The sequence below is a fragment of the Musa acuminata genome, chromosome BXJ2-6 (assembly GCF_036884655.1).
Source record: "Musa acuminata AAA Group cultivar baxijiao chromosome BXJ2-6, Cavendish_Baxijiao_AAA, whole genome shotgun sequence".
Classification (NCBI taxonomy): domain Eukaryota; kingdom Viridiplantae; phylum Streptophyta; class Magnoliopsida; order Zingiberales; family Musaceae; genus Musa; species Musa acuminata.
In genome coordinates, this window is record NC_088343.1 from 13,533,228 (window position 1) to 13,555,550 (window position 22,323).

A 22,323-nucleotide genomic window follows, 5' to 3' on the forward strand; every position below is an offset into this window, starting at 1 on the left:
GTATGATTCAAATCAGTTTATAAAATCTCATAACTTATATTAAGTGTAACAAGTAAAGTTTTGTGTTATAATGTTTTTGGAATTTTTTATATTAAAAAGGTATATGTACGTTGTGCATTGTATTGTTTATTTTGTGATATTTTTATACTAATTGGCACTTGAAATATTTCATATATAATGTTCTCTTATGTATTGCGTTATTTTACTATTATATTCGATATACTCTATACCGATTTATTTTTATTTTTCTACTTTTACATGTCATGGTATTTTTATTTTATAGCTTCGTATATGCTTAAGTTATATACAATTATTTAAAATGTATTATGTATATATTATTTTATTTTGAAAAAGAAGGAAATTATTATGTCTATGAGACCCACCCAAATTTTAGCACGACAATGACGTAATCTCTTGTCTTAATTGTATTGGTTACTTTGTTTTACCTTTAATGATGCATGACTTAATTTTACCTTTAATGATGGTTTACCTTTAAACAGGTTTACACATGGCATCTGCATTCATTTGATCCCGACTATATATTATGCGATATATTCTTTCACGAATGACGTAACCAAGCCATTCGATAAATCATTTTTCACAATCTACCATGTTCATTCGTGTAACGCAGTTCAACATGTTTGTAATCAAGCAATCACGAGTCTTAAAGACCCAAGGGATATGCTGCTCAACAAATCAAGGGGACGAGTGTGGCTCGCTTGAGCGTTGTGTCGATCGGAGAGATTGGGGAGGACCGGTCATTATGAAGCCCTACATCAGCTCAAGGCGGGAAAGTTCTCGATCCCGCCTTGCAAGCCGCGAAAGTAAAGCGGCGCCACTTCCCCGCTCCTCCCTCTTCCCCATCCTCGCACCGTAGTCGTTCTTGCTTTCTTTGTTCTTTTCCATCCTCCTCTAGGGTTAGGGTTCCTCTTGCGCGGGGGAAGGGACGGGGGTTCGCTGAATGTTAGAGCGCGATGGGCGTCAATAAGGTCACGGACGAAGGCATCGCGGTCGTCCGTTCGGTGGTGGGGCAGGATTTCTCGGACATGGACATCATCCGTGCTCTCCACATGGCCAAGAACGACGTATCGGCCGCCATCAACATAATCTTCGACACCCCACGCATCCGCGTCACCCCCGGCGATGGAAGCGCCGGCGCCCGGAGAAGAAACCTCGATCCCCTCACTGTGGCTGCTTCTCCTGCCGATCATGCGCCCGTCACTGCCGGTTCTCCCACTTCCGCGGAGAGTGATCTACCTGCGGAGCGGAACACTGACGGTGGGGTTGCTGCGGAATCGTCCGGTTCCAAAGAAAGTGATTGGTGGCTCGTAGGAAGTACTGAGCTTTCTGGGCTTTCCACCTGCAAGGGGAGGCGGATTAAGCCCGGGGACAAGGTGAACTTCTCCTTCCCGTTGGCAAATAAGGCGACTTCCCCTTCCACGGCCACCAGGTTTCCCGGTAGAGGGCGGTCGGTGGCTTCTTGTTCTGAGATAGTTCGCTTCTCTACTGAGGATCATGTAGAGGTCAATTCTACATCTCTAGTATTTTTCGTCGAGCAAAATCTATGCTGTACCGATCTTTTTTCATATGTGAGATGATGGACATGTTTATTCATGCAGATTGGTCGCATCCCCAATGAATGGGCTCGCTGCCTTTTGCCTCTGGTGAGGACAAAGAAGATTAAAATTGAAGGTTTTTGTAAATCTGTGCCTGAAGTCCTTGGCATTATGGATACTATTCATTTATCTGTTAGGTATGATTTGAGCACCCAAGCTCTAGATCTAACATTCAATAAGAGTGGGTTCTTTTGTTAAATGGCTAAATCACTCCCACCCATTCGTCTTGTTTTCATTTGTGGACTTTCTTATGTGTGTTATTTCCACCTAGGGTTCCTAATATATGTTTTTAAAATTTTGCTTGTGACAGTGTGTATATCAATAGCTCTATGATCCAGAAACATCAACAAACCACAGTGAGGTCCATAAATATTTCCACTGAGGAATCATCAGTTCATCCACTTCCATCCCTGTTCAGATTACTTGGTCTTACTCCTTTTAGAAAGGTGCCATTTTGTGCCTTTGGTTTGCTTCTATTATTGTGTGCAATTGCTTTTCTAGTTTAATTACATGGAAATCGTGAGTTATCTGTGTGTATTGTGTTTGTATAACAACTTAGTCAATTCTCACTGTTTTCATTCTTCCACTTTCATTTATAGGTTTTCTTGCATGTGATTGACTTATCTTTTTATGTATTAGTTGTTTTGCATCATTCTTTTGTTCCCTTATCTAAAGCTTCTTTAAGTATCAAAATTTTGAGCTTTTCTAGAATATATAGTTGGCATTACTTGCTGATGATTCAGGTGCTGGATCTGTATTTGTGCTTGGCGTATCTGTTGCAGCATTAGTAGATCTAGGGTCTTGTAACTATTACACATAGTAAAGGATAAGTGACTAAAGAACACACTAAGCAGAGCATACAAAGAAGTTATGTGGTCCGGCCTGTATCAGATAGCCACAACATAAACCAAGGAAGCTTCAAAAGATGTCGAGGAGCATATGAAATCGGTGCAGTGCATGTCACTGAGACAAGCTATTGTAGATATATTATTTCACTGCCTCTTGGACGAACTTCAAACATGAGAACTTGTTACCTACAGTGAAATTTTTACTATACACAGTCAAGGTTCTACTAGAGAGGTCCCCTCTAGCATCCTGACTTAAACACTAGGTACCTTAAGAGGTAATGCTTATCCCTGCATCAGTTCATGCGAAGATGGCTCTTGTTGCTTTTACCATATCTTGTTGGTGCTGATATGGCCTTGGTGAACTACTATTGTTCTCACTTTTTTCAAAGTAAATGGTTGAAAAGGAAGGCGACCTTTAAGAAGACAAATGTTACATTTTTCATATTTAATAAGTCTTGGAATTTCAGTTTCAATGAGGATCAGTAGCAAAATGGAGTGTTTACTAATGACCTCAATAACACTGTTTTTTGCTTTCAATTGTTGAGGTTAATTTCTAACAAAGATAGCAACAAAAATCTCCATATCAGAAGATGTGACTTTCATCTCCAAGTAGTCAAGGTACCATATAGTGGAAATGCAGTGTATAAATGCATATGTGATTGCATATGTAGTTAATATCATAATAATACATACGAAATTATATAATCATATTAAATTCTAAATAGGTAAACATATGTTACAATGAATCTGAGAACATATGAGATGATATTTGCTCATTTTAGATTGTTTTAGAAATGGATAAAGGTTTAATTGATGAAGTTGACATTATCATGAATCATGTGCTGTTATATTACACTGTTAGACTTATAGTAATGAGGAGACAGACTGAATAGGCTAGAGTATATTCGTTTTTACCTGAATTGCATATGCGGCTAGATATTCACATGTGTGTGTTGTCTGCATTATGAGACCATTTAAGCTTGGCATATGACAGGATCCTCTTATGCGGTCATGTAGATCAATTGTTGGAACACTGGAGTCAACAATAGACCATGAGAATAAATCAATCCTGTAGATGTGCCCCTCTCAACTTAAAATTGTTCATTAATAGTTGATGCTGTGCTCCATAAGTGAGAATTTGTGGTGCTCATACTATAGAAATGCTGCTAAATCATGTCACTATCCACGAATTTTAGTTAGTGCAAAGTTGTCATGGTTTCCTTTGCAGGCAATTGATGTAGTCTGCAAATGGGTGAAAACATGCACCTATTTGTTAATGATGTATACCATACATCTCTGCAGAAGTTAAAAATAATATGTACCCTTATTAGGTTTTAATACGAAAACTTTCAAGCACACGATTTTTCATACACTTTTGTGCTCACTGTGAAAGGTTTAAGATGTCTTTTCGGGGAGTAAATTTGGTTCTATACAGGTATTTGCAATTTGTCGTATTACAATTTGTTCTTTCTTCTTTTTGATTGTCTTCTTTGTTTTTAATAAATAAGCAGGCTGAGTTCACTCCGGAGGATCTCTACACTAGGAAGCGGGCCATAGAATTCAAGGTAGACACCAAATTGCTTATTTTGGCCTATCTTTCTCATGCTACATTTTTGCTAATTTTAGGGCTTGAACAGGACAGGTCTGGAGTGTCTGCAGAAGTTTTACCTTCAGAAAAGTTGAGAAAATTATGTGTCAATGGGAGTAAAGTCGAAGATAATGAGGAGACTATCTCAGATACTGATATGGATAGTATTATAGGCATTGCAGATAGTTCTCAGTTAGAGGTAATTATGAGTGTTTGAATCGTTTCATTTGAATTCAAGTTTGCCTTGTTTACTGCTCTGTACTAATTGATGGTCCTTACTTTCGCCCCCTCTATTCTGTCATAGGAAATGATACCCCCTGACAGTCTGCAGTGCGAGTTACGTCCTTACCAAAAGCAAGCTCTTTATTGGATGGTACAGCTTGAAAAAGGAAGACGTTTTAAGGAGGCAGCAACCACACTACATCCATGTTGGAGTGCATATCATATTGCGGATAGGTATGTTGATCATGGAATTCATCTTTTACCTTTATAATATAAGAGAAATGTTGACTGTTCTTTGGTATCCCTAGGAGGGGATTTGTTGTTTATCTGAACGCATTTTCTGGCGATGTAACACTTGAATTTCCAAGCACCTTGCTTATGTCTAGAGGCGGGGTAATGATCTAATTTTACCAACATTAATCTTGATTTTCCAGCAAGTAGTTGTATTGACGTGTTTGCCTTTTTTAGATTTTGGCAGATGCAATGGGACTAGGGAAGACCATTATGACGATAGCCCTTCTCCTTGCCCATTCTGGTAAGGGAGGCTCGTCTTCTTCCACTTCAAGCCAGGATTCCCTTGATACAAATGAAGTCAATGACATGTCTAATCAATCTCCAATTACTTCGAATAAGTTAACAAGCATCACTGGATTCAGAAAGTTGTTTAAATCCAAGGCTTCACTTGTAGGAGGTGGTAATCTAATTGTGTGTCCAATGACATTACTAAGCCAGTGGAAGGTAAGTAAGACTGTCCATTCCATTTGAACATAACGGGACTATTACATATTATTATATTACTTGCTGTTGATGGAAGTGAAAGTCTCACTTTATGGAATGGCAGGTTGAACTTGAAACCCATACTCATCCAGGATCTCTTACTGTCTATGTTCACTATGGGCAAAGCCGAACAAAAGATGCAAAGTTTTTGGCGCAAAATGATGTTGTTCTAACTACCTATGGTGTTTTGGCATCAGAATATTCAGCTGAAGTAATAGTAGTAGACCTGTTAGAGATTGACTTCTTTTGGCATGTTTTGCAGATTTACATTTCTAATAACTATATCATCTGCCTGTAGAGTACTGAAGAAAATGGTGTACTTTACTCAGTTAGGTGGTTCAGGGTTGTGCTTGATGAAGCTCATACTGTAAAATCATCTAAGAGCCAGGTCTCCATGGCTGCTGCATTTCTTAACGCTGACAGGAGGTGGTGTCTCACTGGCACACCTATTCAGGTGAACAAATACGAAACTATGACATTACAGCATATGATCTGTGATTGTTTTTTTAATGTGATTTTTAACTACCTCCATTAATTATGCGTGGACTGATTGCCAATCTTTCCATCAGAGTAATATGTTGTAGATTCCAGTTGGTGGCTTACTTTCAATCTATGTTGCTTGTACTAACATTTCTAACATATGAACTCTCTTTTTGTTTGTATCTATTGATTTTTGGTTAAAAAATTTCTTTCAGATATTATGTTTAGAGTCAAAACAAAATTATGTTTCTTAATCGTTATGCTGTTCTAATTGCTGCTTCATCATCTTGGAACTAGAAAGTCATTCATCATTTGCGTTGCTATTGCAGATTATTAATTTTTATATACTCTATGGCAGAACAACTTAGAGGATGTATACAGTCTTCTGCGATTTCTGAGAGTGGAGCCATGGGGAAACTGGGGGCTGTAAGTTTTTCTTAGTCACGACATTACTGAGTTCCAATTACATAGTAAACGGTCTCGGAGTGTTTTTATTTATTGATATTTGCCAATTTGTTTTCATATATAGGGTCTACAAATAATGGTAGACATTGTTTCCATCAAGGTTCGTCGTGCCGTAGTATATCACTTGATACAAACTGTATGTATCGGTTCGACAAGGGACCGGTATGGGTAGTATATCAGTACACCCCTATATACCATGTGTTAGTATGTTTGATACGGCTCAGTACAGCTCGGTACATATCGTACCAACAATTGGTCAGTACACCGGTACAGACCGGTAAGGCGAACCATGGTTTTTATATCATTTTTTTGTTAACTTCTTATTTTTTGGCTACACTGCTTATTGCATTAGTTAAACAAGGCAGTTCTCAGAAATAAAAGAATTGATAATTTAGCATAAATATTATGAAATTTGGCTTTGAAGCAATTCTTGGTGTCCTATGGACCAGTTGATGCAAAATGCCAGTATGTAGCTTTCATTTTTTCTCTCAGCAAAAAATGGTATAATCGATGTCAATCCCCCCTCCTGATTTTGGCAGCTTATTTGAGTTTGTTTAGTTTCTCGGAAGTAGTGTGGAGATGAAGCATCTTTAGCCAATTTGGAGGTTTTCGAGTGTTCCTAGGCAGCAAATAACTTGCACTAGTTGGCAGAACATAAGTTACTTGGCCACACAGTCTTTTATCTTACAAACCCACCTTGGTGTGCAGTCCGGTTAAAAGAACATAGTAGGGAAAGGTCTGATGCCCCTAGCACATACAATTTCAGTCCAGGGTACTATCTTTCTTTCATTATCAAATTAAAATATGCCAAGGACAAGTATAAATCTCTGGGGCTTGTTAATATGAGCAGGTTTTTTTTTATCAAGTATTTAAATGTTTCTTTGCTTTTTGCAGGTCCTTTCTCTCTTCTCCTGTTTTGGTCTTGATTCTTTTGTTTCACTTATATAGTTAGTCTTTTACTATCGCTCTTAATTTACTGATTCTTTGTTTTTTTAATAATAAATCTATTAAATGCAATGGGGGTTCATGTTATGTTGAAGTGCGTACCAACACTTCATCTTGCATATTTATGGCCGGTGCTGGCTGATACGGATTCTGTGCAGCATCTTGCCGGCACAGTTACGGAATGGGGAATGCCTAAATCATTGATTTTTTTACTGTTCAGCATTGTATTTTTTATTTGAGACTAGTTTTAAACCCGTCATTGATTGATTCTTACTTGAAGGATTACAACAATTTTGGTCTCAGTGTACAAGATCCTTTGTTTTCTCATTAGAATCAAGTTTATTTTGCTGTTGTTTCACCTTCTTGATTCTTTGCCTTGATCACAAGGGTTTGGAAGTGAATTTCACATTGTCGATAAGGAGTTTCAACAACTATGTCACTGTTTCATAGAAAGGTTTAACACTCTGAAGCTCAATTGGAACTTACAACTATGCTTTATGATGTTTTGTTGTGAAAGGTACATGGCTAGCAGAAACTTCTCATATATCATAGGCTGGACGGTAAACTCCTATTAAGGAGGTGCAGATTTTTGGGAGTTGAGCTGCATAGAATTTGATATGCCTTGTCTTTGCGGCCTGATAGGTGTCGATATAATTTTAGTTTGGATGTACTGCTTTGCATCCTTTTTTGGTACGCAAGATGTTGAAACACAGAAAAATCGAGCCTCTGACAGGAAGTCTCAACGGTTAGTACACATTTGATGACAATGTCAATAGGATGGTTGCAGAATGACAAGCAAGGATTACTATATGGGAACTGTTGAAGAATTTGATATATCAGCTGTCTCTTCCTGGGATTGATCAGGTTTCACAGGTTGTTTTCATTTGTAACGGATGGGTGATTTAAAAGGAAAGAAAGGGAACAAAAAATAAATGATGCAAAGGACTTCTAAGGGTAGATCATCATGCTCAATTATTGCATGTGCATATAAAGAATTGATAATTTTCTTACTTTAAAGTGAAAAAAGCTGTTCTGATAGATGATCAGTTAGAATAATATTGTCAACTTGTAAATACTTGTTCCTATGAAATGCTTTAGAATGTCGTGTCTGTTATAGAAACAGTTACCAAATAATGGTGAAGAACTCGGCATCACCAAAGAAATGGTTTTTCATAGTCTCTCAGAATGTTTGAATATATTATTATAAAGAATTTATTTCAAACTAAGAGCACTTTTTCATGAATTTGCTTGGTAAGACAAAAAAGTATTCGGACATGTGGAGCTAGACAAAGAAACTCCAGATAATTGTTACTTGAAAAGCAAATCTAGAAATTTGAGTTTGACAGTCATAATCTTATGTTCATTATGGTTACCAAATTGCAATGCCAAGAAACTCTTTAGTCAAGGATGCAAATTGACAGTTGATTTTGGAACAAGATTGTCATAAATGAATGATCCCAAATTTATTTGAATTAATTTACTAGTTAGGAGATCGTCTTCGAGGAGCTTTATTTTCTATTCACGAATATACATATTTTGATTATGTACTATTTTTACTAGTATTTTGCAATGATTCGATTTTTGTTTATTATGGGCATGGATGTTAATAATGAAATTGTCAGCATCTGTTCCGGTGGCCAACCATATTTGCTATGGTTCTTTTGTTTTCCTTGAAGTGATTATATTTGTAATTAGTTTTAGAATCTCGATTCTGTGTATTCATATTTTCTTTTTTACTTAAAGGTGGTATAAACTTATACAAAAGCCTTATGAGGAAGGTGATGAACGTGGATTAAAACTGGTGCAGTCCATTTTAAGGCCAATAATGTTAAGAAGGACAAAATCGAGCACAGATGCAGAAGGCAGGCTAGTTCATATGCTAAATCTATGAACCTTTCTTATGCAGTCTCACGGTCTTATTACCTGTAATTCTTGTTGCAGGCCAATTCTCGTGCTTCCTCCTGCACAAGTTGAAGTCCTTTACTGTGAGCTGTCAGCAGCTGAGAAGGACTTCTATGAGGCTCTTTTTAAGAGATCTAAGGTGCAACTATCATTTCTTTTTTTGCGCTTTAAATGCTTCTTGGTAAAGTCACTATAATGCAAATATTGACATCACTTTTGAGGCTTTTGCCCAGGTAAAGTTTGATATGTTTGTGGAGCAAGGGCGGGTTCTTCACAATTATGCTTCAATTTTGGAGTTGCTTTTACGCCTTCGGCAGTGTTGCGACCATCCCTTCCTTGTCATGAGGTATAAAACTAAATGCATTAGTCATATAATATCTTACCTATTTCATCAATTTGTCTGGTTTGCCTTGAGTACTTAGATTTGCCTCATGCTGGTGATTCCCAAGCTTTAGAGTTTGATACCATCCTTTCCCCTTGAATGCACGTTGCAACCATTTTAAACTCGTCATTCGACCCTTTCTAATTCATAAAATACATTTCACCATCCAAGGAACAAACAGAAAACTTAGTTAAAGTTGCTAGAAGATAGTTGTATAATAATTAAATTATTATAGGTGCAAATTAGTTGGATAAGTAAGGATATAAACCTAATCCACTTTATCGAACCCTTAGTTATCGAATTCTGGGTTTATTTGGGCTAGATAAAGGATCAAAATACTATTAAAATTGATATATGCAGTCCCATATTATTGTTACATAATGCCTATATAAGCAATGCATGTGGAAGAGAGAAATATATAGACTGAGGGTGGACAAGTGGACCAGAATTATAACTTCATTTACCACACTAATGCGGTAGTGCAAGTCAACTGACAGATAAACAGTACATTAGGGAGAGGGGAACGTGTCGATGGAGGATAAACAAGTGGATCTGAATCGCACCAACATTTATGAAACACTACAAGTCACCTGATGGATTAGTACCTGAGGCTATAAGCTAAGTTTTACAAGCAGAAGTAGCATTATTCGCTTTACTCTGCTGCTTTCCTTCTCATTGTTTCTGCCAATTTTGATGAAAAGCCTTGTTCGGTACTTGCTTTTATGGTTTTGCTGTATCTGGTGTATGTCTGGTATTTGCCACATTGGGTGTATATCACTTGTATTTTCCGTGCAAATTTGCTTTTATGGTTTGGAAATAAAGATCTATATAATATATTAGTGAATTTGATTTATAACATCATTATTAGCTTGCTTTAAATTCAGCAATGGGTCAATCAACATCGCAATTGTACGCACATAAAATGCACCAGGATGTTCATTTCCTTGTTAAAGTAACAAAATAGTCAATGCTTGGTAACTGCATTAAACACTTCATCTTTTAATTGGTTTATGAATTTGATACTTTTATTAAGCATTTAAACTCTTGTTAGTGATGTAGATTTTTTTGTTTGTTAACCATCATGGACTGTTGTGAATGCCAATATGTAATACACATCGAAATCTGAAGTTCATAAATTTGTTACATATGCAAATAATGCTCGCTAAGAATGATAGTTGCATGCTTGATCTTTTCTCTGTATTCTATGAGGCAATTTATGTGCAGGTTTCATTAAGTATTTATGATATATGCATCAATCTTTACTAGAGAAGTAAGTCGGATCTTCTGTTTTATGCCATTACACATTTACCTGAAGTAACGATTGAAAGATTCCTAGTTCATATGATTGTTGGTGTTCGGGTACTTGTTCTATGTACATGTATTTTTGTTTGTTCCTTTTATCTTGTATTTGTAATGTATTTTTATTTGTTCCTTTTATCGTGGTGGTCACCTTTGATTGTTATTGCACTGATTGTATGATCATTCGAACTGCTTTCCATCTGTTCATTAGCCTTTGATTGGTTATCCTTTCCAAAGTTCTTTGTTACTTGTGTCATAAAAAGAGAGTTTATATTGCTTCTGCGATGAAACTCAGTCGAGGTGATACACAAGAGTTCTCAGACCTCAACAAACTTGCAAAACATTTTCTGAAAGGTGGTAAAGATGCTGGTAATGGAGATACCTGTGCTGTCCCTTCTAAGGCATACATTAAAGAGGTTGTGGAAGAGCTGCGTAAAGGAGAGGAAGGAGAGTGTCCAATTTGTTTAGAAGCTTATGAAGATGCAGTATTGACACCATGTGCACACCGTTTATGCCGAGAGTGCCTCTTCGCTAGCTGGCGAAGTGCCTTGAGTGGTCTTTGTCCTGTTTGTAGGTATCTTCCGTAGCCCATGCTCTTGTATGTAGTAGTCAAAGGAACACAGTTATGACTTGCTCCTCAGCAACCTAGCCCAATAATATTGTTTACTATCTTTGGTGAATGCAGGAAAATTATAAATAAGCAGGATCTTATTACTGCTCCGACCGACTGTCGTTTTCGAATTGATGTTGAGAAGAATTGGGTTGAATCTTCAAAGGTTTCTGTTCTCCTTCAGGAATTAGACAAACTTCGCTCTTTAGGTGCCAAAAGTATCATATTTAGCCAATGGACTGGTTTTCTGGATCTTCTGGAAATACCGCTTTCTCGGTAATTTTCTTTACAATGAAGACTTTTTTTCTGTTATTATTATTTTGGGAGGGTTGGTAAAATATACTATGAATTCAATGCATCTAGCTACCTGGTAGCGTCTGTAGATAATCATGTCTTTCTCAAAAGACGATTGCAAGCTGAAAAACATTGCTTGCCAAAGAAGTCTCACTTTCTGATCTGTGGGTTAATATTTCTGCTTGAACTCTTTCCTCTATATAATTTTTCTCCAATATCGTGCCATTTGTATGTTTATTGCTTGATACTGACATCATCAGTATGCCATGACATATCTTGCTGTGGTAGATTATGCTTACCCGCATCATGGTGAGCGGCAGATGACACTATATACTTATGTCATGTTCTATGCCCTGTAGCTATGATTTAGATACCAAAATGGATTGACCTTGCTGGCCAATATGTCATATCCATATTGATACATGGTAGTGGTATGCCAAAGATACCAATATTTTCTTGAATGAATACTTTTTTCATTATTATTATTCCAGGAGAATACTATGGTATATTGTACCTTACCGTGGTACTGCACCTGTTAGAAATGGATTGTTTTGAATGGGCAGTTAATTAATAAATGGGCTACAGAGGTACAGTAAGATACCTTAATTCCTGCTTTGCTTTATTTGGACCAGAAGTTTGATCTTGAAAATTTCACTTTTTTTCTGGACGATTGCATGATCGTCATTACCTGGTTCAGGTCCTCCTTTGTTTGCAATGTTCACCCTTTATTATCCACTTTCCCGCCTCCACTTGATGAAAAAAGCCAAATCTAGGGTCCAAAGTTTGTCAATTGATAGAGGTCTCATTTTTTAAGTGTTTCTAGAATGTCAGGCAAGATGGGAATCTTGGATCACCTTCTTTACATCATGTCATGGACGCTTAACTAATTTCTATTGAAATTCATCATTTTCCAGATAAATATGCTTTATATAGTGTTTTGTGTTTTTTCTGAAGTTGACCACTGGAAGAATATTTGATAAATCAATTTATTCCAAGTAATCAATTGAGTTAATTCATCCAGTAGGCGCTTAATAACCACTTTTATTGTCAACTTATAGCTGGTTACTTGGATAAATTCCGAAATACAGTTGTCTTGATTGTCGTTCTGATCCTGACAGAGGCATTACGTCCTGCAAGTTCTTCGAACATATTGAAGAATTAGTGTTTTTTGTATAGGTAACATATATGCGTTTAAAGTCAAGACGTGGTTGGCATTTGTGGCAAACAATTTTGCATACTTTGTGCCACCATTACATCTTTTAGCTATTCTCTCATTATATATTCCTATTGACTCTATGCATGTTCATTTACGGTATTTTAACTTCAATTTTATTGGTTGTAGACACAATTTCTTGTTTGTTAGATTGGATGGGACCTTAAATCAACAGCAAAGGGAAAAAGTACTCAACAAGTTTGCTGAGAATACAAATATATTGGTCAGATGCTTTCACTTTATTCATCATAATACTTTGTTAATTATTTCATGTGGTCATGCATTTGGAGTGACTTTGTTTATTACTACAGGTACTTCTAATGTCACTGAAGGCTGGTGGTGTTGGAATAAACCTTACGGCAGCAACTAATGCCTTTCTTATGGTATGGGAGGTCATCAATTTTCTAATGCAGAGATTAAATCTCATATTTATAGAGAACTGCTATGAGTTTTGATGTGTCATCCTTTTTGGAGGTTACAGTTTCTTGAAAATGTTGTATATGTAATTATGTATCATGATGAAGGAACTCAGAAAGCCATGCATGATACTAGTCATCGCGACTATTAATTTTTTAGGTAATCACTCATCAGAAAGTCACAGAACATAAAAACTGTCATTATGCTTCTGTTAGACTTAAGATATGTCGATGATAATGTATTTTTCATTGCTGTCAATAGAGATATTTGTTTCTGTATATCGAAGATAAATTTAATTATAATTCTAGGATAAAATGATTTGCTTTCTCATCAAAGTTGAGAGACAGAAAATCGGTAAAAAAAGGCTTCAAGTTAAGTATGCCAACACAGTGACTCATCGTGTCCTATCATAAACGAAATGATTGAGATGCTTTTTTTTTTTTTTTCTGTATTCCTACAGTACTAGCAAGGTTTGCTTAAAGCTAGCTAGGCATGGTATCAGAAGACGATAAACTTTTCTAAATTTATTTAATATGCTTGCTGTGTTTTTTGGTGAGTTTGACATGACCTCCTAATCTTTTTCCCTTAGGATCCCTGGTGGAACCCAGCTGTTGAAGAACAGGCTGTGATGCGAATACATCGCATTGGTCAAACCAAAAGTGTAGCCATCAAAAGATTCATTGTAAAGGTAGCAACGAACGTTCAATCATTCTGTTTCACTATTGGTGTTAGTTATTGGAAAAATACAAAGCTCTTTTACTTGTTGTTTTTTATGTGAACTCCAACAGCCTTTCCAAACTTCCTGTCTGATAAGATTAGCATGTGCCATGCATCATGTCATTATTATGTTGTGATCATTTGTATTTGCATCATCATGACCTGTTGTTATTGCAGTGAGCATAAGCTATTTACAACATACAGATTGTTAAGAACCATTGTATATTTTATCATCCAATATTGGTAATAAAAGAGGTCTTTCGTTTGTGCTCCCGAATTCATGTGGTAATGTTTGTCGTTGTCTTCTATTTTATAGGGAACCGTGGAAGAAAGAATGGAAATGGTACAGGCTCGAAAGCAGAGGATGATATCTGGAGCCCTAACAGACCATGAACTTCGCACTGCACGAATCGAAGAACTAAAGATGCTTTTTACTTGAAATTCTGCAAACGAAATGTGAGATGTTCTCACGTGCTTGAGCTACCTATCATAATATTCTCGTTTCCTCTGTAAGGTTGTTCGGGGGGGGACACTCTTAGGTATGCCTCTGTAAAATTATATCTTCTTTTTCTTATCATTATATATGTAAAGATTATGTTCTCTGATTTAGCTTCATGGTTCATGTTTGTCACAGTAAAATCGTGTTCTTCTCACAAGGGACCCACTCTTATTGTGGGCCCCGTTTGAACGGCCCCGATGCTTTCAGAGAAATGAGAATCTCTCTCGTGTTTGAAATCTTTGTAAATGCTCATATATGTAGCGTATAGTTGTCCAGATATTGTGTTTTCCCCTGTCAGAATTCAAATCAATCAATACTAATAGTTAAACCCTCCTAGCGGTAGCGTTGGAGTGTTGCGTTTGATGCCACGACGTGGTATGCGTTCCACAACCTTCAGTCCTTTTCCAGAGCTGTCTCCCAAGTCCCCGTCGCCTTCTTCCTCGGTTGCCGCCGATAAGACCTTCTGTCCATGCATCACCCCCACCACAACCATCGAGGGCTGCAGCGCGCTGCACACGAACGTCGTGACAGAGACGGCGAGATGGAGCTAAGGGCGGTAAGCGGGGACGAGGAAGGCAGGAAGGTGGAGAGGGTGGAGGTGCCCAAGACCCGCCGCTCGGACGCCGTGCGCTACATAGAGAAGAAGCTGGTGGACAATGGCGGAAGCCAAGGAAGGAGTCTCTAGGATTGAGGTTCTCCCGCCTCTCCAGCCGAGCCATGATCCATCCGCTCTTTAATCTTCTTCTTCTTTTTCTTCCTTTGCTGTCCGAGTTTACTGAGCAAAAAATCAGTGTGTTATGTAGCAAGTGTTTGGGTTTGTCCGAGTACTCTTTTCGTTTCCTCGTCAGCCGAAAGTAAAGGAAAAGGAATGATTTGTCGGACAAACTATTTTCTGTAAGCCATGAAATCAACTCTAAACTGGAATAAAAGGTAAATATAATCTGTAAGAGTTATAACTATGTTTAACATTGGTGTATTCTAACAAAGGCAAATGTCATCTCGAATGTTGTTTGAATCGCAAGTATCACTAAAATTAAAACCCACGAGAAAAATGGTTGCTTTAAGACTTATTCTGCCTTTTCAGTTGCTAAACTACTGTATCGTTCGTTATTTAGTCATGTTGGGGTCACACCACAGCATCATCCAGTCGAATAATTGGAACGGAAACCTCTACTACACGTGCATTCCACGTGACGTGATCCGCCCCTTGTTTCTGGAACGAAGACGGGCGCATTCGTGTCGGCCCAGTATTGGCATTTGGGCCGCCGATCAAGCCTGGGAACGCAAGCTGTCGATCGAGGTTTTATGGGTCCGGAGCACCTATCTATATGCCCTCCGCTGCGTCGGTTTCTTTCCTCGTTTGCGTACTCGCCGAAGCGGTTTCCTTTGCGTTGCGCTCTCGGTTCAATTTTGGGCGGAGGCGCATCGCTTGTCATGGCGAAGGGAGACGACGCGGTGAGGCGGAGGAAGAACAAGACCGGCCGCAAGCGGATGCGGAACAGCGAATCCGCCGTGCCCGCCCGCGTCGCCGCCAAGCGCCGCCGCAAGACCGGGAATCGCCTCATCTGCGAGGTCCTTCTGATGAACATACGCTCGCTTCTCTTGGATGCGACCCCAGTTCGATCGCAATCGGCCTTTCTCTGGTGTCCTGCTTCTCACATCATGTGTTTCGTGCAGAGGATGTGCTTTAGCCGCCCGACGCCTGACGACCCCTTCAATGATCGCCACGGGATGGAGACGAAGCAGAAACCCAGCAAGAGTGTGTCACCTCCTCCCCTCTCCGCCACCGAGGAGAGCAAGAATCAAAGGTGTGATGTTGCTGTGAGAGCGGAGCAGCGTGCCAGCGAAGGTGGTGGCGTCGGCAGCGACTGCGACTGGGACTATGGTTGGTCTACCAAGTTCATTATGCTGTGCTTGAACGCCATAGATGGCGCGTGGAAGGATCGACAAGCAGCGCCTGATGGTAGCTTGGATGTTTCTCTTTTCGCCTGCCACTGGGGTGTTGATTTCTGGAAGTATTGTTCTTCCGGCTCGCACATCATCGACACCAGTGGGTCTTGCCCTACCACAGAGCAGGTCGCTTGGTTGGTGTCTACAGCTTCTGATATCATTACGAGGAAGGAGATGCAGGGGCATGTCGTTCCCAGTCCCTTCCTTCTTTTCCTTGTGCCAACGCGGGAGAAGGCTGCCCAGGTCTTTATCTGCTGCCTTTTGTTTCGATAACTCTACCAATTATTGCTGTCTATAAATCACGGCACTCTGGTTATTGCCACAGCCTGATTTGCTTGTGCCTTTGACTTGTATTTATGTTCAGGTAAGGTCAGTGTGCAAACCACTCAAGGCCCTAGGAATACACACAGTAAGCTTGCATCCTGATGCACCATTGGATCGCCAGGTTCAGGGGTAAGCAATTGCTTGGGCTTTTACTTCTGTGCTGCTGTTTAGCTATGTGCTTTTGGATGCTTATACTAGAAAGAACTGCAACAAGACGAAGATCAAAGTAGTTGTGATTTAGTACAATAAGGAAACTAATATCAAGGAAAAGGGCGTCTTGTTTTAAGCAGCGATTTAAAAAGTGTTAGGTGTCAAAAGACGCTAAAGTCCAAAAACCCTCGAGACGAGCAAAGCAAGATGCTCTAAACTATTAAAATATAAAAATATATAAGATTATTAATCTAGTAAGCAAAGATTATTTTGTATAGTAATTAATAATCTACTATTAATAGTATATTTACTGTTAATAGCAATTTGAAGGGAAGAGTAGAAACCGATAGTGAGAAGTTACGGTGAGAAGTCGTGGTGAGAAGTCGGCAGACAATAGTCGCAGCGGCAGCAGAATTGTGGATAGCAGGAGGCAACAGACAGCAGCGGAAGTTGTAGAGTCGTGGCCAGCAGGAGGTAGTGGACAGCAACAACAACGGTAGTGGAGTCGTGGACAGCAGGAGGCAGCGGAGTCGCATCGTGGACAGCAACAGCGATAGCGGACAGCAACGGCAGACAGCGAGACTTGATCTGTGACAGAGGAAGACTCAGAGGCAATAGGAGAAATCATCGGCGGCTAACACAGAGGGAGAAATCGTTGGCTTCGAACACAGAGGGAGAAAGCGTAGGGTTGGGAGTCGGGGTCGCATGCAGGTTTTGATATAATTGCATGCGTTACTTGGTTCAACTAACGTAAATTTAACCGAATCAGACTTGAAAAGTTTGGTTCGGTCACCTTATATCAACCAGGCGCTCGCCCGAAGTGCCCGACGCCTGGGCTCGGGCAAGTGCCCAGGCGGCGCCTCATTGAAGCGCGTCGCTTGGCCCTTAAACGAGGCGGTCAAGCCTCGCCTCACTTCGCTCGAGCGCCTAGGCGAGCACCTTTTTAGATCACTGGTTTTTAGGAAGCAACTGTGGTCCCCAAAAATTATGAAAACAAAATCTTCCTTCTTCAACAAGTTACTGAATTTAGCATACCAATTTTGGAACGGCTGATTTTTCACAGAAAATGAGATTGTTCTCACAAAGTAATTCTAAGAAGAAATATGCGAAAGAAGGAGGAAGTTTATAGAAATGAGTGTGAGAGAGAGAACAGAAAAGCTAAAGCCCCACTTTACATACTTGCAACCTGCACAAGGACTAGTAAGATATGATGTTTGATAAGAAGATGCTCTTATCATTGGAAGATTACAACTGATAGGATTATTATTCTCACATTCCATTCATCCGGATGAATCTGATAGCTAAGGAAAACAATTACACAAATTCAAATAAATATTTGTTTAACTTAGATGTGTTTTATAATTTTATGACTGTACAAGGTTTTCGAAAGAAGTTAAAACAACTAAGCTGATGATCTTGAGAATATAATACCAGAAATAGCAAAGGTTCCCATCATTGTGAGGTTTCCACACATGCAAAATATCATTCAAATTATAAAAGGTTTCCATAGGCAATGTCATTCAAAGAAAATCTTTACTATTTTAGTATTTTATTGGAATAGGATCGGGCATTGTCGAACAAGCCTCGAGATATTGGGTCATTGGTTGAACTAGGTTTGATAAAAAAAATTAAATTTTAAAATTTAAAATTTAAAAATAATAAATATAATAGAAATATGTGTGAAATGACCTGATGAATCCAAATAACTCATTGGTCGAGAAAACATAAAAGTGTGAATTTTTATAGGAGTTGGGCGATGACGAGAGGGAGAATTGAGAAAAAAGAGGGTAGTTACAAGAGTCCAAAGGAGAGAAGTTGATAATAGGAGAGATCGATGACAAGAGATAGAGGGCAAATGACTACAATGAGCGCTGCAATGAAAGAGGATGGTAGTGCAAGAGGAAAATGGAGGTGAGATGATGACATCAGAAGTGAGAGTATGGACCGGGGTGATAGAAGGAGAGGATATTAGCTAGAGAGAATGAAGGCGATGGTGTGGGAGCGCATGATAAGGGGATAAGATGATAGCAAATGCAATAATGTTTTCTTCTCTTTCAACTCTGTAATAAAAAATGACTTATATGCCACTGCAAAAAATAAAATATTTTATTAACATATATAAAAATAAATATATTGAATCAAATGCATCCGTATATTTTTTAATTGAAGAATTGTTTCATTGAAGAATTGAATTTCTAAGAAATATACAAATGCATCATCGATCTTGTGAATATTGGACGTCATAATGGGATATGGAGAACTTTTGCATGTTTGCTTTCATGTATAGAAGATGCATTCAGTTGTTGTTAGCATTATGGGTGTTACGGATATATTTGAGAAGACTTCATTATGTTTTCTTCCAAGACGACTCATTATTGGCTACAAGTTTAACAAGTTGCATATGCCTCGATTTTCTTAATTATTGAATGAATACTCCTGTAATGTTGTTTATGTTGTTTACAGCAGGAATTCAGCACATATTTGTTCAGTAGCAATCAGGAACTAGGACATCGTATCTGTGAATTTTGCTTGAAAAGTATGGTGCCACTCATGCCACTTGAAAATGATTTTTCTTTTTACTGTCTTATTGCACTTTAGGAATTCAATCATGCTTTCAAATTTGTTGTTTCTAGTGTTTTGCAACTTGTCCCTCTTTCTACATAAGGTCATCAGTTAATTACTACTAACTGCCACTTTTCTTAGTACAGTTAGAGAAGTTGCGAGCCTGAGTTTCTTGTATCTACTCCAGAGAGGTTGCTTGAACTTGTTTCCCTCAAGGCAATTGACATCTCTGGCGTATCACTATTGGTAAGCACATTTTGTGTTTTCAAATCTATTGCACTCATGCTTCATAATTTTCTTTATATTAAAATATATTCACAAGTATCTAATCATTCTATGGCTGGCATCTAGATTTTTTAAGCGTGCTTGCCATTCTATCTGGTTATTATTTTGTTGATTGCTCTAGGTCAAAAATTTTATTATATATTTTTAAATAAGGTATTTTATTCATAATCCCTTCTTTCATAAGTGAAATTACTTGTAAAAGAATCTTTATGTTGTTGTTTTTGTGTTTGTTATTGCTATTTATCTATCTAAAATTTATGTATTCCTTTGTTTCTTGTAGGTACTTGACGGATTCAACACCTTCCTAGATCTTGGCTTCGTGGATAAACTTAATTCTGTCAGGGAAACTATATCTGGAAATCCACAAGTCGTTCTCTTCAGTGATTGCTACAGTGAAGTGTTCACGTCGTTTGCCCAAAATATACTTTCAGGACCAGTTACAAGACTGTCAGAGCGATGTCGTTAGTTGTCAAAGTGCATTCATATCACAACTAGTGCACTTCCATACAACACAAGAAGAAAAAGTAGCTAAGGTATATTCATGAATAATTTCTCACAACATTTTTTCATTTTTGGTTCCACAGAGTGGTAGTTATTTTTAACTGTGAATATTGAAGCGGTTAGCCCCAAAGACACAACTTTGTGCTAAGACCGGCTGGTTATAACTAGCATGTTGGAGTTATGGGTTCCAGTCAAATCAGCTGCTTCATAGCAGTATACTACGCATGTTAGTATCGTTTTTTGTTATCTTTGTTTGTGTATGACAAGGATCTTCTTTCCATTCTTAATAAAATTGATGCTTTCATCATTCACTTCAAGACGATCCTACTGGCTCAACCACGTGAACTCATTGTTGTTCATGCTGGATTCTCTTTCCTTTTTGTCTTCTTTCTTACCATTTCCCATGAGCCCTAGTTATGGTATATTATTTGGATAATGGATTACAATTCTACTTGAAAGGCATGGATGAGTACCTGCCCTTTTATTGTTTTGCCAGCAGTTTAGTTTATCAGGCAAAATAGTGTCAGTTTTAAAATTTGTATTTCATGATTTCATATTTTTTCTGCTGACTCCAGCAATGTTTCCATTATTATTTTTTTCACTCTTTATTGTTGCAGATCAAACAAATTATTACCGCAATATTCAGCAGTGAAGTTCCAATACCTGATAAGATCCTACTTATATCAAGAACTGCAAATAAGTTTCAGATGTTGAGATCTTCCCTCGAAGAAGGTTATGAGATATCCGAAGACTCTTCATGTGCCTTTTCTATTATCTCTGACAGGTAATATATGACCTATTACTTTGTATTTTTGGATTTACATTTTACCAACACAAAATGGTTTAGTGAGATTTTGATCCTATGTTACATTCATCATGCAGCCCTATGTTTATACTGTTCTATCGAACAAAGTAATCCATTTGTTACTGTCAGCACGCAAACATTTGTCTTAGATAATTTTTGTGTGGGAAATAATCTGATTTTTTTTTTAATCCAGCAGAAAGGCACTCAGAGTCTTCGCTACGGACTGTGAGAGTTTATACGAGGAAGATCTCGAGGAATTTGGTACCACCATATTCATGGATCTTCCGACCTCGATCGAAGACTATGTACACGTTCTCACGACGATGGCACGCCATTCAATTACTGGTGCCTTGCATAGTTTCTTCTGTAAAGGAGATGCCGCTCTTGCTCAACCCTTAGTCGAGGTACTCATGCAGTGTGGTCAGATGTTGCCTGAGATCCTTCAAAATATATGATTATTCGGGTTAAAGATTTATTTTCCTCTATGAACAGATACTACCAACGGTTATCGATTTCATTCTCATTCTTTACTTGCTCTGTTTTTTATATCTTCGCTCATGTTAATAGTGGAACACATTAAGTAGTCACGCCCTTGTGACCATTGATGGATGTGTAAGACTCTGTTATTCTGTTTTATATTTTTTTAGTGGATGCTTTTTGTGTTGGCAAAACCAAATTACATAAAACTTGTAGTGCGTTTTTTTCCCCCAAACAACTGATTGATATATTCTCAAGAAGTTTGATATGATGTCAAATTGGCATGCAATTTTTGTTAGAATTTCCCTTGCAATTCTCTTTCTGGAATACCAAATATGCTTGTTAGAAATAAGTTAAATTCCATTAGAACATCGTGTATGATTTTGCTTCTCTGTATATGGTCACTACAGCTAACACTTGTAGTCACCGGCTGGATTGCATCAGCATACTCGAATAAATGATTATGATTACAGTCAAATGTTATTGTGTGTTTGTGACCCATTCATTCCTTGTCGGCTCCGTGCTCGCAGCTACGAAGACGACTGGTGGCGTAGGGTTCAAAAAGTCCACCTATGGTGACAGCGTCATTACATCGAACAGCATGTTCTCTTAAACTGCAGGTGATGGCTGATCCATGGCGAATAGTCTTTGTTTTCGTTTATAAGAAATAACCATGTGTGGTTATTCACTCGTGAACAAGACACCGATGAATGGTCAAAAGCTCACGTGTTTTACCTAACCGTCGTCACAGTGTTGCATATTTGATTGGGTCATTTTTTCTTTGGTCCGTTGTGGTAGGAAGAAAAATGATATTGATGATGTATCATTTGATCGTTATCCATGTCATCACCATCAAGCATGTAGTCGATCGGAATCCATCAGAATAAGGAGATCAAAATTTCAGGGAGAAGAGAGAGAGAGATCCTCAGTATTTTATATGATATAATAAATATGTTTATTGTCATCGTATACAAATTATATCGTCTTGATTTAGT

General features: G+C 38.2%; 1 protein-coding gene and 1 pseudogene across 3 annotated transcripts; both read left to right on the forward strand.

Moving 5' to 3' along the window:
* The first annotated feature begins 460 nt into the window (after positions 1 to 460).
* On the forward strand, positions 461 to 15,093 carry LOC135614995 (DNA repair protein RAD5A-like). 2 transcript variants are annotated; one of them, XR_010487797.1, is made up of 21 exons: positions 461 to 1,523; positions 1,620 to 1,753; positions 1,927 to 2,062; positions 3,976 to 4,029; positions 4,102 to 4,251; positions 4,357 to 4,508; positions 4,583 to 4,667; positions 4,743 to 5,012; positions 5,116 to 5,262; positions 5,350 to 5,505; positions 5,890 to 5,957; positions 8,685 to 8,807; positions 8,883 to 8,982; positions 9,077 to 9,189; positions 10,820 to 11,098; positions 11,210 to 11,410; positions 12,771 to 12,864; positions 12,953 to 13,024; positions 13,648 to 13,746; positions 14,092 to 14,314; positions 14,410 to 15,093. XR_010487797.1 is itself a non-coding variant. In XM_065112920.1 (20 exons), the coding sequence occupies exons 1-20, from the start codon at positions 975 to 977 to the stop codon at positions 14,212 to 14,214; spliced, it is 3,105 nt and encodes a 1,034-aa protein (XP_064968992.1). In that variant the 5' UTR covers positions 461 to 974; the 3' UTR covers positions 14,215 to 14,384. The 2 variants fall into 2 exon arrangements, 1 of the variants encoding a protein (XP_064968992.1); XM_065112920.1 differs by lacking the exon at positions 14,410 to 15,093 and having other exon boundaries at positions 14,092 to 14,384.
* A 531-nt stretch (positions 15,094 to 15,624) lies between these two features.
* On the forward strand, positions 15,625 to 21,846 carry LOC103988455 (DEAD-box ATP-dependent RNA helicase 14-like; annotated as a pseudogene). The gene is made up of 7 exons (XR_010487798.1): positions 15,625 to 15,846; positions 15,952 to 16,467; positions 16,589 to 16,677; positions 19,407 to 19,506; positions 19,826 to 20,078; positions 20,664 to 20,830; positions 21,045 to 21,846. The product of XR_010487798.1 is annotated as a DEAD-box ATP-dependent RNA helicase 14-like (transcript).
* The last annotated feature ends 477 nt before the right edge of the window (positions 21,847 to 22,323 follow it).